This window comes from Brassica rapa, chromosome A03 (genome assembly GCF_000309985.2).
Source record: "Brassica rapa cultivar Chiifu-401-42 chromosome A03, CAAS_Brap_v3.01, whole genome shotgun sequence".
Taxonomy (NCBI): domain Eukaryota; kingdom Viridiplantae; phylum Streptophyta; class Magnoliopsida; order Brassicales; family Brassicaceae; genus Brassica; species Brassica rapa.
This window is the reverse complement of record NC_024797.2, coordinates 36,314,316-36,332,250: the sequence shown is the minus strand read 5'-3', so window position 1 is coordinate 36,332,250 and position 17,935 is coordinate 36,314,316. Positions and strand designations below refer to the sequence as shown.

The 17,935-nt window shown below is 32.3% G+C and overlaps 1 protein-coding gene and 2 long non-coding RNA genes across 6 annotated transcripts; 1 reads left to right on the top strand and 2 right to left on the bottom strand.

Annotated features, from left to right (window-relative positions):
- Positions 1-7,015: 7,015 nt before the first annotated feature.
- On the bottom strand, positions 7,016-9,457 carry LOC103848163 (glycosyltransferase BC10). The gene is made up of 8 exons (XM_009125124.3): positions 9,038-9,457; positions 8,758-8,975; positions 8,612-8,683; positions 8,437-8,518; positions 8,207-8,287; positions 7,981-8,022; positions 7,682-7,738; positions 7,016-7,606 (listed from the first exon to the last, which is right to left on the bottom strand). The coding sequence occupies exons 1-8, from the start codon at positions 9,287-9,289 to the stop codon at positions 7,289-7,291; spliced, it is 1,122 nt and encodes a 373-aa protein (XP_009123372.1). The 5' UTR covers positions 9,290-9,457; the 3' UTR covers positions 7,016-7,288.
- A 4,466-nt stretch (positions 9,458-13,923) lies between these two features.
- On the top strand, positions 13,924-16,639 carry LOC103848164. 4 transcript variants are annotated; one of them, XR_628988.3, is made up of 7 exons: positions 13,924-14,164; positions 14,265-14,501; positions 14,595-15,016; positions 15,290-15,423; positions 15,504-15,551; positions 15,693-15,763; positions 15,888-16,639. It is a non-coding gene; the product is annotated as an uncharacterized LOC103848164 (long non-coding RNA). The 4 variants fall into 4 exon arrangements; XR_628987.3 differs by having other exon boundaries at positions 14,265-14,725; positions 14,898-15,016; XR_628986.3 differs by having other exon boundaries at positions 14,265-15,016.
- LOC117132755 lies at positions 14,188-14,757 on the bottom strand. The gene is made up of 2 exons (XR_004456286.1): positions 14,662-14,757; positions 14,188-14,337 (listed from the first exon to the last, which is right to left on the bottom strand). It is a non-coding gene; the product is annotated as an uncharacterized LOC117132755 (long non-coding RNA).
- Positions 16,640-17,935: the final 1,296 nt, after the last annotated feature.

Here is a 17,935-nt window from a genome sequence, read left to right as displayed (position 1 = left end):
TAGATTTCGCATTCTGAGAATTTTAGAATACCTCATAAAAGTAGAAATTGTATTCTGAGAAAAAGTAAATAACTTTACAATTACTAAAATTTGCATTCCCCATATTTAGAAATTTAATTAAAAGTATATTGTTCGTTCTAAAAAAAAGTAGATGAAATTTTGTTTAATATGGAATTCAGTTTGTACTAGCCTATTTTCTGTAGAAAACGAAATCAAATTTTATTAGAACGTAATTTAAGATTTTAATTTATCAAGTTTTTCAACAAAAAAAAAATATCAGTTTGTGTATATGAGTGTTTTATCAATTCTTTCTAATTTTATATCTTTTTTATTCATAAAACTATTTATCTCATTATTCTTTAGAAATGGAAAGGGTAAAAGATAAAACAATGCACAATTTTTTTTATGTTAAAGGAAATCATGTTGTTTTTTTATTCCGTTTTTGGCAATTTTCTCTAAATTAAGTTATATTTGGAAGTATGTTCTCCGAAAAAATAAACTCCATTGTTTGATAAGTTTTCTCAGCTGGGATTTTGACGTTTGTGTACAAAGAAACATAACGACTCCTACTAAATAAACTAATCCCTAGACCCATCAAACTGGTTTCCCGAAACATTTGTATTATAAATTTTGTATAAAATGCCCATGAATTGCCGGTTTATTTAAAATACATATAAAATACCAAAAAAAGAATTACATAACTCCTGCGGTTTATACTAAACCACTGATTAATTAATGTACTATGCTGGATTGTTCCTGGAATAGGGATCTGCTGGATGCATATTTTCATCTAGACGATGTGAAGATTATTCGCGGTATAGCAATTAGCCGGACACAAAGTGATAGAACCAAAATCGGGAAGGATCACTTTAGCTGGGTGTTGAATATGAACCGAGAAGCAAATGGCGCTTCTGGAACTGAGATGGATTGAAAGGATCGTCAAGAAATGCGGAATGGCTTTTGATATACCCACGATCTAAGGCTAACCACCTAAGAACGAATGTAGTGTGTTGGCTAACCACCAAACGACACACAAAGATCATTGGCTAACCACCAAATCAACAAGCCGGTTCAAACCGATGATCTAGCTAAGAACTCTCTCTCTCTCTCACTCAGAGAAGAAACGAAATAAACAACCAAAATGAACTGATTTTATTCATCAAAGGAACTACATATTTATAGTGTTTTGTAGTCAAAGACAATTAAAGAAAATATGGGAAAACAATGAATAGAAAATATAAATTTGACTAGATCTAGTCAAGGCACGGAAAATGGAGAAGACCAGTCAATTTGACTAGATCTGGTCAAAGCACGAAAACTGGAGAAGACTAGTCAAGAAGACTGTTCGGCTCCTGTCCAGATTCATCAGAACCAGATGGATGCACAGGGTAACGATAAGGACGCCTGCGGGACTGTCCGGATGGTCCGCCGAATGAGAATGCATGTTCTTCTTTGGTTTCTTCACCACCCAAGCTAAGTCTGGCTCGACCCAAGTCAAGTCTGGTACGGTGAAAAACATGAACCTCGGTTGAAATGTTCAGAACGTCCTGAACTCCTTGCTGAGCTGGTTCCATGTAATGATCTGTGGAATGCGGCACATCATTCCCTTCCTCTTCAAAAAGATTTGTCCTCAAATCTGAAATATTAAAAGAAAAAGGATTATAAGCAAAATAACTATAATCAGAACGTTGCTCACCTTGAGTTCGGTCCGGTTTGTGAATGGACAAAGATCCTTCTTGATGACCACAATTTTGCTCTCCACCTGACCCTTCCTTCGGTTCATGTGTATAGTCATCAAAAATCGGCAAAGGGTTTTCCTTTTCTGCTTCGGTTTCAACTTTCTCCAAAGTCACCAACGATTTCTGTTTTTGGCACTTGTTGGCATAATGACCGACCCTATGGCATTTGAAGCACCTGGTAGAAAGAGCCTTGCTTGTGGTTTTCACAGCCTTGCTTTTATCAGAAAACAACACATTAGTTTTCAAATCAGAATTTGAAATAGAAGAAGAATTACTTTGTTGTTTTGGTGCAGAAGCAGTATTGGTGTTTCCCTTCTTTTTGAGTTGTCGGACAACATGAATTGCCTTATGCAACATCTTTTCCAAGCTGGCATAAGTCTGAAGCTCGTTCTGATCAGACACATCACGGTTGCTTCTCTTGGCTTTGGTGAAGGGACGATCACCACTTTTGACCCACTTCTCATCATCGCACCTGTTTTGTCTCTTCCTTTGTTTCTGCAAAAAGTCAAACTCATTAGAAGCAAACTGTTTCTTATCAAAAATCAATTGCTCATTTTCAAAAACAGTTTTAAAAGGAAAGTAGACGTCTTGTTGTGGTTTTGATTTCTTGAGAAGTCCAAACATCCTGAAAACACTTAACAAAGTTAGAAAATAAAAATCCTCACACTCTCAAGTGTTCAGCTCTCGATTTTTAAATGGTCACTCAGAGTTCTTTCACTGGTTCAAATGATGATAGGCAGTCAAAATTCAGCAATCAAAACCTCAAACAAACTTTGTGGGAAAAGAAAAGAGAAAGAAAGATGAAGAGAATTTTGATATGGATCCGCCTTAACTGTCCTAAGGCTGGGTTTCTCTTCAGCCAGCAAGGTTTCTCTTCCACCACTTCCCCTGGATTTCTCTTCAGAAGTGATTCAAGCCAATACTTTTACTCTTTTTTTTTCTTTTTTGTTTACTCTTTTTTTTTTTAAATAACTGGCGAACACAAGAGAGTAAAGGAACAGCCCAGATCCAACAAAAAATAAGAAAAGAAAATCGTGGAGAGATGAGAAGATGAAATGAAAACAAACCAGCCAAAGTGGCTCTGATACCACTTGATAGAACAAAAATCGGGAAGGATCACTTTAGCTGGGTGTTGGATATGAACCGAGAAGCAAATGGCGCTTCTGGAACTGAGATGGATTGAAAGGATCGTCAAGAGATGCGGAATGGCTCTTGATATACCCACGATCTAAGGCTAACCACCTAAGAACGAATGTAGTGTGTTGGCTAACCACCAAACGACACACAAAGATGATTGGCTGACCACCAAATCAACAAGCCGGTTCAAACCGATGAACTAGCTAAGAACTCTCTCTCTCTCTCTCTCTCACTCAGAGAAGAAACGAAATAAACAACCAAAATGAACTGATTTTATTCATCAAAGGGACTACATATTTATAGTGTTTTGTAGTCAAAGACAATTAAAGAAAATACGGGAAAACAATGCATAAAAAATATAAATTTGACTAGATCTAGTCAAGGCACGGAAAATGGAGAAGACCAGTCAATTTGACTAGATCTGGTCAAAGCACGGAAACTGGAGAAGACTAGTCAAGAAGACTGTTCGGCTCCTGTCCAGATTCATCAGAACCAGATGGATGCACGGGGTAATGATAAGGACGCCTGCGGGACTGTCCGGATGGTCCGCCGAATGAGAATGCATGTTCTTCTTTGGTTTCTTCACCACCCAAGCTAAGTCTGGCTCGACCCAAGTCAAGTCTGGTACGGTGAAAAACATGAACCTCGGTTGAAATGTTCAGAACGTCCTGAACTCCATGCTGAGCTGGTTCCATGTAATGATCTGTGGACTGCGGCACATCACAAAGGCCAGATACGTACGACTGGATGTTTACAGAATCTGGTAAATACTTGGTTAAATCAGGTTTTAGGACTGAATCTTTATACCCGGATCGGGGTCCAAGAACGATAAGTTATGGACCAAATATTAAACCCCTCTTGACATTTTCATGGAAACTTAAATGCTCCCCGAAATTAAGGCACTTTGGTTGGCAAGTTTTATCTGGGACACTGCCAGTGTCAAAAAATCTGAAGGCATGCGGCATTGAGTGTGATCTTCAGTGTGGTATTTTTGGGGCAGAGGAGGAATCTATCTATCATGTTCTCTTTGAATGTCCACCAGCATTACCAACTTGGGCTTTATCTCGGATCCCTTCTCCTCCCAGAATATTTCCATCATCATCAGTTTTTACCAGTTTGGACTATATTTTTTCGAGCCTTCCAAAAGAGGTTGATTCGGATTGTTTTCCATGAATTATGTGGTATATATGGAAGAATAGAAATGACAAAATTTATACTAATAAAAATGGGAATCCTCAAGAAATTTTGCGCCAAGCAGAAGTAGAAGGAACACTTTGGGTTGAAGCGCAACTTTTGGTACAAGAGCATCATGGGTATTCTCAGCTAGATGTTAACTGGCAGACGATGGGATCTCCAAGAGTCTGGGGTATGGAGGGAACAAGATATTTTCACCGAACAGGATTGGTACTGCAGAAAAATAGAATCATAGGACATAATGATGGGGGCAATGAATCTTCGACGAAGCCTATCACCTTTGCATGCTGAATGTGAAGCCATGATTTGGGCAATGGAATGTATGAAGATCCTGCAGTTCTCAGATGTAGTATTTGTGACGGATTGTTCTCAATTGGTGAAGATGGTGTCCTCACCTGAAGAATGGCCAGCGTTTGCTACACACATGGAAGAATTCTGCCGCAGTAAGACTTTCTTCCCTAACTTCAAGATCAGACATATTTCAAGGACACAAAACACAACGGCGGACAAGCTTGCACGTGGTGTGAAGAGTTCTCTTTCAGCTATGTTATTTGTCGATTCACTACCTCCGGTTTGGCTATCTGAACCGGTAGTTTCATAGGCTAATAGCCTCTTATGTTGTCAAAAAAAAAAATTAATGTACTATGCTTCATTTGCGTATGCTCCATTTGTGTATTCTCTAAGTTAAACCCTAAGCAATTAGGGACGGGTTTTGAATTAGCCTGGCACCATTCTGTTCGATACTCAGTTTCATAGTATACATGGTTGATTTTCTTTATTTCTTCTATCTCCTTTGCTCCCGAGTTGTCAGATGTGAAAGTGAGAGGATGCTAAGATTTAGCTTTCTAAACTATTAGTGTTATTGTAATATTTAAATTTGTGCAATAATTATATCTTCATGTAACACTTTTATTAAAAAAAATTTGTAATATTTTTGTTATTTGATTCTTTTTCAAATATTATAAATCTTATTTTAATATTTTTATTTAATTTTGCTTTTAAAATTTGAATTTATAAAAATAAATTTGAAATATTTATAATATACAAAAGTTTTAAAGATTAAAACGATAAATGAAAAAATACTTAAGAATTATAAATATGATGTGTAATTAAATATAAAGACCAAAATATAAATAAAAAGATGGAATTTCAAATTTGGAGTTTTGAGTAGTGAAACTTAAAATATGAAGGTTTTCTCCTTAAGACTCTAAATTTAAAGTTTAAAAAAAAATTGGAGAGCAAAAAAATCTATATTTGAAGTTATAGAATTTCTCTTTAAGATGCTCTAAGTTACCAACAACTTGTAGCCTTTGAGTTACTTAATAAACTAGATTAAGAGCCGCACAATTGCGCGGAATGAACATCATATATAAAAATAATTTTTATATATTATTATTTATTTTTGTTCATTTATGTATTATATATCTAATTAAATTAGAATAAATAGATAAATCAAAACAATACTTCTTGCTTATTTACGATATTGTTTTGGTAAATAAATCAAAACTATCCTTTTATTTATTTAATAAGATATATAACTGAAGTTCAATGACATATCCTTTTATTTATTAAATAAAGTATATAACTAAAGTTCAATCACATGTACATAGATATATAGTATATTTTAATATAAATATTTTTTTTTGTCAACTAATATAAATAATTATTATTGAGAATTTAACATTTTTTCAGGCCTTTCAACCAATTGATAAGGGACACCTTGCGTTTGTGAACCGATAACCATGTTTCGGCTAACCTAGCCTCCACCGTCCCTCAGGACCGAAAAATTGACTAAAAAAAATGAAATTCAAAATTTCATGTAAAAGCTCCATTGTAGAATTCAGGCCTAATGATTTTTTAATGTGCAATTTTTTCAATGCAAATTTCAAAATTAAAATATTAAGGTTTCAATATTTTTTCAATACAAATTTAGAAATTAACATATTTATGTATTTTTATATGTATATAGTTTAATTTTAAACTATATTAATATATAATATGAATGTCTATTAAATAGGATTTCGTATTCATACGATTTATGATCATTTGTATTTTATTATTATAAAATAAAAGTTAAACCATTGATTACAAATTTTTAGTGTGAAACATTTTAAGTAATTTATAGTCATTTTAAAGATTCAAAATAGAAAATATAAGAAAAAGATTATTATTTTTATTATATGGTAATGTGATTGTTTAATATCTTTTAATAATATAAATTAAACAAAAAAGAACTAAAATACAGAAATTGTTATCAAATATTTATTATTCATAATCATTAATTGTCATATATACGTTAATCATATTAGGTAATTTCGTAGCTTTTATTTAAGGAAAATACGAAAATATTCTTTTGTACACTATTTAATAATTTAATAGTTAGTTTAATAAAAAATATAATATAAGGTAAGATGAACCGACTTATTTTTCTAAGAATTTTTAGTTTCATTCTCATGGTGACACGTGAGAACATAACAATGTTGTAATGTTTCTCAGTTAATATATAAGAGATACAATATTTTTCAATTAATATATAAGAGATTAAGTTACATTTGGAAGTATGTTCTCCGAAAAAATAAAATTCATGGTTTGATAAGTTTTTTCGGCTGCGATTTTAACGTTTGTGTACAAAGAAACATAACAACTCCTACTAAGACCATCTCCAATGTATTTCTCTATTTTTACCTCTAAAATAGAGGAACTCTATAATAGAGATGGGTTTTACTCCAATGTATTTCTCTAAAATAGAGATCTCTACATATAGAGCAAAATATAGAGGAATGCTATTTCTTCCTCTATAAATAGAGGAAAAAATAGCAATCTCTATTTTAGAGGCAAAAATAGAGATGGGTTGGAGTGATTTTGCCTCTAAATGCTATTATAGAGGTAGAAATAGAGGTGGGTTGGAGATGCTCTAAATAAACTAATCCCTAGACCCATCAAACTGGTTTCCCGAAACATTTGTATTGTAAATTTTGTATAAGAAGCCCATGAATTGCCGGTTTATTTAAAATACATATAAAATACCAAAAAAGGAAATACATAACGACTGCGGTTTATAAAAAACCACTGATTAATTAATGTACTATCTTTGTAATCTGTATGCTTCATTTGCGTATGCTCCATTTGTGTATGCTCTAAGTTAAACCCTTTCTGGTGTCAGTTTTGGGTTTCTGTCTCTCTTAGTTTTGTAACTTTTTTACCTTTGTGTTTTGCATTCAAGAGGTGGTGGTTGTATCAGTTGATGATTCTACTAATCCTTCACTCAAAAGACGCATTGCGGCTCCTCTAGTGAACTTCCTCGCAAAGAGAAAGCAAGGGACGGGTTTTGAATTAGCCCGGCACCATTCTGTTCGATACTCTGTTTCATAGTATACATGGTTGATTTTCTTTATCTCTTCTATTTCCTTTGCTCCGGAGTTGTCAGATGTGAAAGTGAGAGGATGCCAAGATTTGGCTTCAGCTTTTTTGGCTAATAGGTTCCATGTTGTGTAAGTCACTGTTCTCCGTTCCATTTCACTTTCCAAGCCACGCATCTGAAAGAGATCAAGAGTTTAGGATACACAACATTCAATGTGGAAACCTGAAAGAGAGATGTTGTCTGTGCTTACTGTAAGTAGAGTTTGAACGTAGTGTTCATCAGGGATGCAGTTGTGACGTCTGTGTTTCTGTTTCCGCATTCACAGCAATGTAGGAAACATATTATCAAAAATGCCGCTATTTTATTGAGAAAGAACGAGATATCTGTGGGAAATAACACTCATAATCTAGACACTAGGAGAGATTAAGACCAAACAGAAGATTCTCTAATTGTTCATTGCTATTAACAGAGACAACTTGTTTGTGGAATCATATAAACTGATCTAGAGGCAGTAGAGGGCATTAAGAAAAATAGTGAAGGCCAACTTACAAGATATAGCCATTTGTTACTGGGATCCAGAGGTAGAGATCGCTGGAAAAGATAAGAAATAAACAACTAATAAGTTATTTCTTCAAGAAAACAGCACAAGTGAAACAATGTTACAAACATTTGATACTCTTGAGGTTTCCCTAAGAGTATAGCTCAACAGAAATCTACAAAGGGTGATGTTCTCCTCATCACAAGTGAAGAAGACACCAAAAACCTTGACTTTTACCTTGCAAAATTTCTGAAAAACTGGGAACACAGTATCGTCGTTAACAATGACCTCTGCATGGCTTCTGATCAATGATATCCACTGCAATAAACCAAAAATGTATATAAGAAAATGATTTATAAAACTGCAACAGAAAATCTTGTCTCAAGAAACTCAAACTCTAAAAATCAAGCACAGGAAACAATTCTGCAAAAGTTGATTTCAAAATAATAAGAGATGAAGAATATAACCTGAGATCCTTTTCGCCATTTCTCTTTGGGTATGACAGGAAACATTTTCATGGTGTAGCGCTGATCTTTAGTATCAAGGAAACTACAAAACAGTTGATGATGATCTATAAAAAAATAGTTGGCTCGAGCAACAACATCTATCATCATTTAGCATAACGAAACTGACCGTGTTTACCTATCAACAAAGCTTTTGGGTGAAGACATAAGATATGTGTAGATGTAACCAAAGTCGTATAAAGGAACACAGCTGCATCAGATAAGAGATGGTCAAGCAATGAATGAATGAATATATATATGTGTAAAAGTCTAGAAGCAACAAACCTATCAGATAAAAGAACAAATCTTTGATTAGAAGGCTCTTCCAAGGCGGATGCAAGCAACAATCTCTCTGCTGCAATCATGCTTGCTTCTCCCCATACCACCTCGATGCTATTCTTCAACTGGCGATTGTGGAAGAAGTGTGATCGAGTGGTGCCTTGATCGAATACGAAACCAGGTGTTGAATGTACATAGATTGACAAGTTCCTCTCATCTCCGCCCTAAGAAGAAATATGATGAGTGATTCAGAGGGGAAGGGAATGGAATGGAATGGATGATCTACCTTGAAGAATCTGTCCCAGAGGAAATCGAGAGGCAGGTCATGGCGAGCGAGGAAAAGGAACGCCATCTTCGGACGCTCGCCCGAGTATTTCTGGAGCGGGATTCGGGATCTCACCGGACGAGACTCACGGTGGTAGATACTGAAGAGAGCTAGTACGCATAGAGAGGCGGAGAGTGCAGCGATTAGCTTCCATCGAAACGACACGACGCCGCGACGTGACGCCGGAATCTGCGGCGGCGATCTCCGCGCCATACTAACTCGAGATCACTCACCTCCAGAGATGTGCATTCGAAATCCCTGTTAGGGTTTTTGAAATCGAGATTTGACGTTCAATCTCGTGAAAACGACATCGTCTCTCTGTCCACGTGGTGAGATTTATGGGACCTTGCCGTTTAGGTAACATTCCAAATGCAATTAATTTGTTGTTTATTCTTTGATGTACGTTATTTCTTGCATCAATTGCGGGTGAGCAACCTTTGTTTTGGTATGATTCCCCGCAACACACTCTTTTCATTTTCTTTACACTTTTGGGGAAATGGATATATTTTAGGGATTCCACAACTATAACTATTTGTTATCGGCACATTTCATTAAAAAAAAATCCCGTATATATTACTCATGAGGCCTTATAACATTTCTTTTGTAGCCACGTCGTCACGAGAATAATTTTTAGAATTCTTAGAAAAATGAGTTGGTCCGTATAAACATATTCTATGATTTTTATTAAACTAACTATCAAATTAATTAGTAGTGTACAAAAGAATATTTTTTCTTTCCTTAAATAAAAGCTACAAAATTACCTAATATGGTTAATATATATATGATAATTAATGATTATGAATAATACATATTTTATAACAATTTTTGTATCATTTCTATTTTTTGCTTAATTTTATATTATTGAAAGAAATTAAACAATCAAATTAAGCATATAATAAAAAAAATTAGACTTTTTCTTATATGTTATATTTTGAATTTTCAAAAATGACTATAAATTACTAAAAATGATAAAAGTCCACATTGAAAATATTGTGATCAATGGGTTAACTTTTTTTTTGTTCAATCAAGATAAAAATGATCATATATTGTAGGGATTTCGAATATACATTCGGGGTCGCATTGAGTATTTATGATTTTTGGATATTTCAGTAAAATGGTATAGAATCTGTTCGTGTATTTCTACACTTCGGGTCGGATTCGGGTATTTTATGTCCGGGTTCGGATATTTTGGGTTTGGTTCGGATATTTTAATTTTGAAGAAAAGAAAAATAAATAAATTATTCATTGTTTAAGTTTTTGTATTAAAAATATATTTTTAACTTGACTGGTTTTCTATTTTTTAAAAGATTAAACTATTAATAGGTTTGGAGATAAAACTTCAAAAATAGAAAGACACTAATTTAGTTGTTGTTTTGAAATTTTAGATGCAGCTTTTGTTAACGCAAGAAACAAGAGTTTGATATGTATTTTAAGTGAGTAGCAAATGATTTTGTCCATAATTATATGTATACTATCTAATTTTGACAATGTGCATCATTAATATAAATATTTTGAATAAAATGAGAGAAGTAAACTAGAAATATAGGGTTAAGTATACTTATGTTTGATTATCTTCGGATATCCATTTGGGTTCTGATATTACCCGTTCGGATTCGGATATTACATGTTTGGGTTCGGATATCAAATTCAATAATCGTTCGGGTATTTTACTACTTCGATTCGGATTTTCGGATCGGATTCAGATACATGTTCGTGTATCAGATAAAATGCCCAGTCCTAGTAAATTGTATGAATAAGAAGTCTCGTTAATAGGTATTCATATTATATATATATATATATATATATATATATATATATATATTACTATCATTTGAAATAAATTATATACTATATATAAATATGTTAATTTCAAAATTTGTAGTGAAAATTATTAAGATTTTAATATTTAGTTTCAAAATATGTATTGGAAAATCTCACATTAAAAGTTTTGTGATTAATTGTTTACATTTTTGTTACAGTTAATATACAAATGTTAAAAAATCATATGAATATGAAGTGTCAATAATAAATATTTATATTAAAATATACTACATATCGTCGTCAATATCAATAAAGTTTAATTTATACCATATAAAGTAAATAAAATGATTGTTTTGATTTATTTACCAAACATGTGATTGTAAATAAACAAAATGTATTGATTTTGATTTATGTAATTACTCTAATGTATATACTTTTATGTATATAAATTATTTTTTAAATAGGTGATTTCTGATATCTTATTTGATCTTGACAATCTCAGAAGCGCACTTCTTCAAATCAAAGTGATTTTTAATATTGGATGCACTATATATATTATTTCATTCAGATTAAATAATTTAGTCATAATTTTTATTCCTAAAAACTTATAATGAAATATCATGATAAGATTTCAATCACCTCATTTTGACTTTGTTCGAAGAATGAGAAATTTGATCATTCGTCTAATATTGCTTCTCCCTAATACTGTATCTAGCTATTATAATCGTAAGAATGAGAGATTTGAACTATTTATTATAAGTTTTCTAGTTTATCATTTAATAAATCAAACAGTTCTTAGTTTATACATAGTTCACATCTACTAGAATGGTAAAGTATTATATATATTTTTATTTGTATACTCTTAAGTAACTAAACCTCAAAAGCGTAGGATAATAAAATAAATTATATATTTTGTTGTTCTAGAATTAGATGATTTTTAGGCCGAACTGGTGAACATATATACTAGACAAACATTTTTATTTCGAGTCTGCACTTATATTATATAACAGCTTGATATATTTGATTTGAACACTAACCTGTTAATATAGTTTTCCAGTGATTTTCTTCAACATTTTGATTCTTAGATATGTATCTCGAGTGGAACTAATTTTTACAAATGTCCATCTTTTTTCAATTGACATTTATGTAATTCACCGAATTCATAGAATAAGTTTAAAAAAAACTATGAGTTAAACTAAACTCATATCAATGAAACAAAGACGATAACGAAAGCACAATTTTATTGAGGTAGAAAATAAAATCACTTATGAAGAGTCAATAATAAACAAATAGAGAGCAGAAAACCTAATCCTCTTTCTTCATTATACAATTGAGTTGTATATCTGGTTTTGGTGATTTGTGTCAGCCGCAAAACTTAATTTCCTTTTGTGCATATGAAATCTTAAAAATAATTAAAATGTGATGTAATACATTAAGTGTTCAACAACAATGATATATTTAAGAGACCAATATTTGTATTCATTATTTTATAATTGATAAAAATTGTAGTGTTGCAAAATGTTAAAACCATTTAATGAACAAACATTATTATAAAAATTCACTCCGCGCATGCGCGCGGATTATCATCTAGTTAACGGTTATTCCAGAACTAGTTTATGGCTATGCAAAAATTTGTGTTTGAATTAGTTAACGTAAAAATGAAAAATTAACGATTTCTGTCTAATTTTTAACGGTTGACTATCTAGATACTAAATTTTGTGCTGTCAATCATACATGTATTTTTTTCTCCTTGAATACTCATGTCAAATTCGGGAGATAAACACACTCTCTTAGACCATTTCCAATGTATTTTACTATTTTCACTTTTAACATAGTGGAACTCTATATTAGAAATGAGATATGTTTCAATTATTCTAAAATGGCAATCTCTAAATATATAGTAAAAATAGAAGAATGCTCTTTCTTTTTCTATAAATAGAAAAAAATAGAAATCTCTGTAATATAAAAAGAGAAATAGAGGTGGGTTTGAATAATTTCACTTTTAAATTAGGTGATTTGCCCACACTTGCGGGATTGATAATCTTACAAATATTTGTAAATAGATATATCAACTATTTTTTATATAGGATAAAGTTTTTTTCTATTTTAATAAAATATATTTTATTATGTAAAATTAACTTGAAAACATTTATCTATACATTAAACTATATATACATGGATTTATATCTATTTTAAAAATATTATGATGTAAAATATTTTTGGATAACATAATATAGAATCTTTTAACTTATGGTAATTATATATTAACAATTTAATCTAATATTACTATTTGTTAAGCGTAATGAAGACTTTAAACTCTCTAACTTTCAATGTGAGAGCAAAAAAACCACGTCATAAATAATATATAAATATTTTTTATCTTTGCCAAATTTTGTCCAAAATTATCAAAATGAGTGATTTTGATTGTCCTAATAAATTATCTTAAAATATAGATGATTTATTCTATCTTATATGATATTTATATATATAGACTAAAATTAGAACCAATTTAATATTAGTAAAGCAAATATAATGTAAACATATATATAATATTTTAATATTATTCAAGTAAATATAATATAAATTTAACTATGATATTATTGTTACAAATCTTTTAATTATTTTTAAGATAATGATAAATTATCAGCTAAACTACTAAAACTATTTATTAAACTTATACTAAAACTATTTATTAAAATTAATAATTGAGCATAAAATATAACTAAACCTAATCCAATGTGTATATCCTCATATCCAGCGAATGAGAAATATGTTTTCAATCAACTTAAGTAGAATCATGATTCACTAAATAGGTTTTATAGAAGTATTGGATTTATGTTACAAAACAGAAGTATCGGATTTCCACATCTATACTATACTAAAAGGAAAATAAGCTGGGCAAAGAGAGCGTCCACATTGGTTTAAAAAATCAACCAATTAAAATGCTTTTTACCGCCATGTCATTTCGTTTCCATCTTGTTTAAAATTCACAATTTCTTTATTGGACCCTCCATCATCGGTGGCCCAGTCATTACCACGAAATAAAACTCTAATACCCATCGTCGATAGACCTTCTTCTTTGTCTTCTCCGTTTCCTCATCCTCAAATTGATTATTATAGGATTTTGGATGTTCTCAATAGCACTGATAAACCTTTATTTCTCTCTCTCGGCGACAGTCTTATCGGAGATTAGGCCGAAATGGCGACTGCATAGTCGATTAGTGCAAGAGATCGATCCAAGATTCCGGAGCTGGTCATTAGAAACATCACTTCCTCTTGATTCATAAGCAAGCGCACATGCAAATCATCAGCAAACCCATGATCAAGGTTTCTCCTTTGGCTTCTCTTTTTCCATCACCTCCATCTCTACTAAATACAAATAAATCTTACTATCGAGCTTTCGTTTATTTGTGTCCTATCTACCAAGTTTGTAACTCAGGTTTCAAAAAAATACCAATCTTAGTCCTCCTTGAAACATATGAAGAACACAACAGTAGCTGCTTCAGTATCCTCTGAAGAGTTGGTCTTTCAATTGGTCCGCAACTGCGTCGAGCCGTTGGGAAAGTCAAAGAATTTGAGAGATTTCCATCAAGATTCACTGTCGATCGGCTTCCATAGGAAGAGCTCACCGCCGCCAAATCACCATCTACCCCCGCCGTTAATGGTGTTTCTGTTCATCTCAGCTTTTGAGTGATCGAAAGTTTTCACCTTTTTATTAAAATATGATTCAATCGTGAATCTTGGGAATATCTGTTAGATGAAGAAGCTCGGAGAACAACGAACGATGATAGTGTTTTAGAAGAACGAGACCCACAATATGATACAATGTTGAACCAAATGGTGGGGAGAATAAAGGCTAAACCAGGAAGCAAAGCTGAGATGGGAGAGGTTAGTAGTGTGTAACAAGTCTATGCTTTTTGAGTTTTTGATATTGGTTTGACTACCTTCATTGATAGTTAATGTAATTGTTTCTGACTTCTGAGAATGTTCTTGGAAAATCCTTTGTGTTGTCTTGAAGTCACATCTTGGGAACATTTGTTTTCATTAACGATTTCTTTAGGTGAAGAATTCAAAATGTTCATGAGCTGCAGAGTTAGTTCATAATTTTGCTGAAGAAAGTTTCCACGGCTATCGCTTCTGTCATTTATGACTCAGTGAACTTCTCCTACTTTTTTTTTGGTAACTGACTTTTCCACCTTATTTGAGACTCTTTACTTTCGCCTCCTTGGAGGTCGTTTTCATCATTTTGGTTTCTCATTGAACGCTATGGCTATAGACACATATACACCGATCCTACTAATAACCATTGCTGTCGTTATATGTAGTTTTATGCTTTACGTCTTCTTTAAATACATAGTTGCTTTTCTGTATCTTTGTTCATCTTCCACATGCATTTTCTTTTGTCTCTTGACTTACTTGAAAATGACTTTGGTTCAACTACATACAATGCAGATTTTGACGATGATGATATAAATGTGCATTTTTCCCAAGATGAGATTTCACGAGTTGGGGCCTGCAGTATTGTCAATGTCAAGAATCAATATGTCAGGCCTTCTAATGAAGATCCACTTCAAGCTTTAATCCAGGTTCTGCATCCAAGGCATTTCTTCACACCCTTGCATTTTACTTTCCATGATAATATTGTCATCAAAGTCATTTTTCTCAGGACATGTTTTTGGATAAAGCAGAATTCAGTCTCCTTCTTTTCAGTTATGTAAGTCATACAATCTTCTTCCAGTGCAGAGCTGTTGAGTGTCCTGCTACTTTTAATTTGGGTTTATCCCTAAAAAATTGCGTTTCATCTTCTACCTTATTCATATTCTTACATTCTAAATTACTTTTAACTTATTTTCAGTATATTTGCATGATCGAATTGAAAGTTTTCAACTTTAGCTGAAACAAATCTCAAACCGCAACGCACAAAAAGTAATGCCCTACATAAGCTATATGTTCCAGTGTTTGATCTCTTAATAGCATAAAAAGCTTATGTCTTTATGAGAGATTCAAGAGAAGCATTCATGCCTCTACTTTCATTTGATTCTTGGTGAAGGTCACAAGATAAGAATCTGAGGAGAGAGAAGGGCCTGAGGAATCCAAAAAATCTGAGGAGAGAGAAGGGCCTGAGGAATCTGAAACTGGAGCCGCTTGAGTCCAGAGCTAGGGGAAAGAGAATGTGAACCGGTTGATAATGATCGTCCAACGACAGTTTGATCTAGAGACCATATAAGCTTTACTCAGATCTCTTCTCTCTGTCTATGCTTTACGGTTCTGTCATTTGTGGAGGAAGGGAGTAATGATTACCCTCGGATTTGGAGTTTATTTACGTCTTTGCCATCTGATTTTAGCTTTACGTTTCTCTCTTTCTGGCAGACCTCACCAACTGCAGAGAAATTTAAGGTTGAGTGTTTTGATGAAGCCTGAGCTTGGTGGGGACTGGATACATTCTCTTTTTGCAGTATATATGAAGAGGGATCGTTTTTAGACCGGTCCATCAAGTATTTCTCTGATTGCAATTGGTTTAAATGAAATCAAGAATAGAGGCTTACACCGAGGTAGAGGAAATGACATGTTTGTAATGTGGTTGGTCATTTTTTATTTATCTATTTGTTAGGTTTTTCAGAAGAGAGAGTACTAGAGAAGCAAAAGAAACATGAAGTTTTGTTAGGATTATTGAAAGCAGAAATTATCTGCAAGTCAAACAGCGTATGGGTTACTCAGGATTTTCAAACATTTTGTTATGAACTTTAGTTACTTCGTATCAAATACCATGTTAAATTTTAGGGTTATCATTCTTGGATTCTATTGGACTATTTCTTTGGTTATTGAGCATTGGCTTATTATTTAGATTACTTTGATGATTTTATTTTTCAATCCCATTACATCATGTATGCTTTTCTATTTAGTCAAACTACTCCCTAAGGGCCTCAGAACTCAGAAGAAAACTAACATAAAAACCAACGATTTGCAAGTTGCAATATTTAGAGAAACACAAATCACATTACAACCTCAGAACCTTTGAGTTTGGTCGTTCCTGAAAACATGTACACCAACCGGTTTTGCCAAGTGCCATTGGGCTCCAAAAATTTTTGAGATGGACCTTCGAGAAGCAAATATTGTATCTATACCACTTATGCAGTAGACAATAGAAGATCAAAATGAAAATCCAAAATTTGAGAAAAAAGATTGATGATATAGATTAATATATGCAAAAAAGTTACCATCAACATGATATAGAACAAAAAGAAGCGGTTTATAAAAATAATATCAAATGCTACAAATTAACAAAAACTTACTATAGCAATGAAGATTTGAAAATCGTTCCTATCAAATTAATATGAGAAATATAGAATGAGAAAAACAACAGATAAACTCATAAAGGTACAAAATATTATTATTTTTATCAGGAAAATATATTTATAAAATAATTTAAAGTATACATTATTATGTCTATAAATTGTTAACAAGAAAATTACACTACCAAGGATAAGCAATAGATAGCAAATTGCATTGTAATAACACGAAGAAATTGCGAAATATAAATTTTTGAAGATGCCAGTTTTTTTTTTTTTATGAAATCTCACAATCCATGGAACATCTGAACCATATGAATTAAGGCTAACGATGCATTCATATGTTAAAGTTATGCGAACAACAACAATACTCTCAATCAAGGAATGTTCCTAAGACGTTTCCCTATAGGGTAAAATTATAATCAATTGCTACATTTCCCACTATAAGCGCATACCTGTCAATTAACTTCTCAAATTTATTTTTAAGTGAAAAAATAAATTGAAATAAATTATTTTTCAAACAGATAAGGTAAATACATATTATACAATGAATATATCTCCAAAATCAATAAACAAAAAATAAAAGTTGTTATAAGAAAACACACATATACTAAAATATAATTATACCAACAAAATAGTCACCTATAATTAAGCTTTCATATTAAGAAATTATGGTATGTCAACGTTTATACCTCTCTCTCTGTATGGGATTAAGAAGCGGCTAATTTCAAGCAATTAATGAACATCAAAGAATGAAAGTTTTGAAGTTGACTTATTATTCACTCGGCATTGGAGTGTGTATAAGATA

Coding starts and splice junctions, on each gene's coding strand:
- LOC103848163 (XM_009125124.3), bottom strand. CDS start 9,289: ATGGCGCGGAGATCGCCGCCGCAGATTCCGGCGTCACGTCGCGGCGTC. Junction 8,684..8,757: donor TTTGTTCTTTTATCTGATAG/GTTTGTTGCTTC, acceptor TATCTGATGCAG/CTGTGTTCCTTTATACGACT. Junction 7,739..7,980: donor GTAACAAATGGCTATATCTT/GTAAGTTGGCCT, acceptor ATGCGGAAACAG/AAACACAGACGTCACAACTG.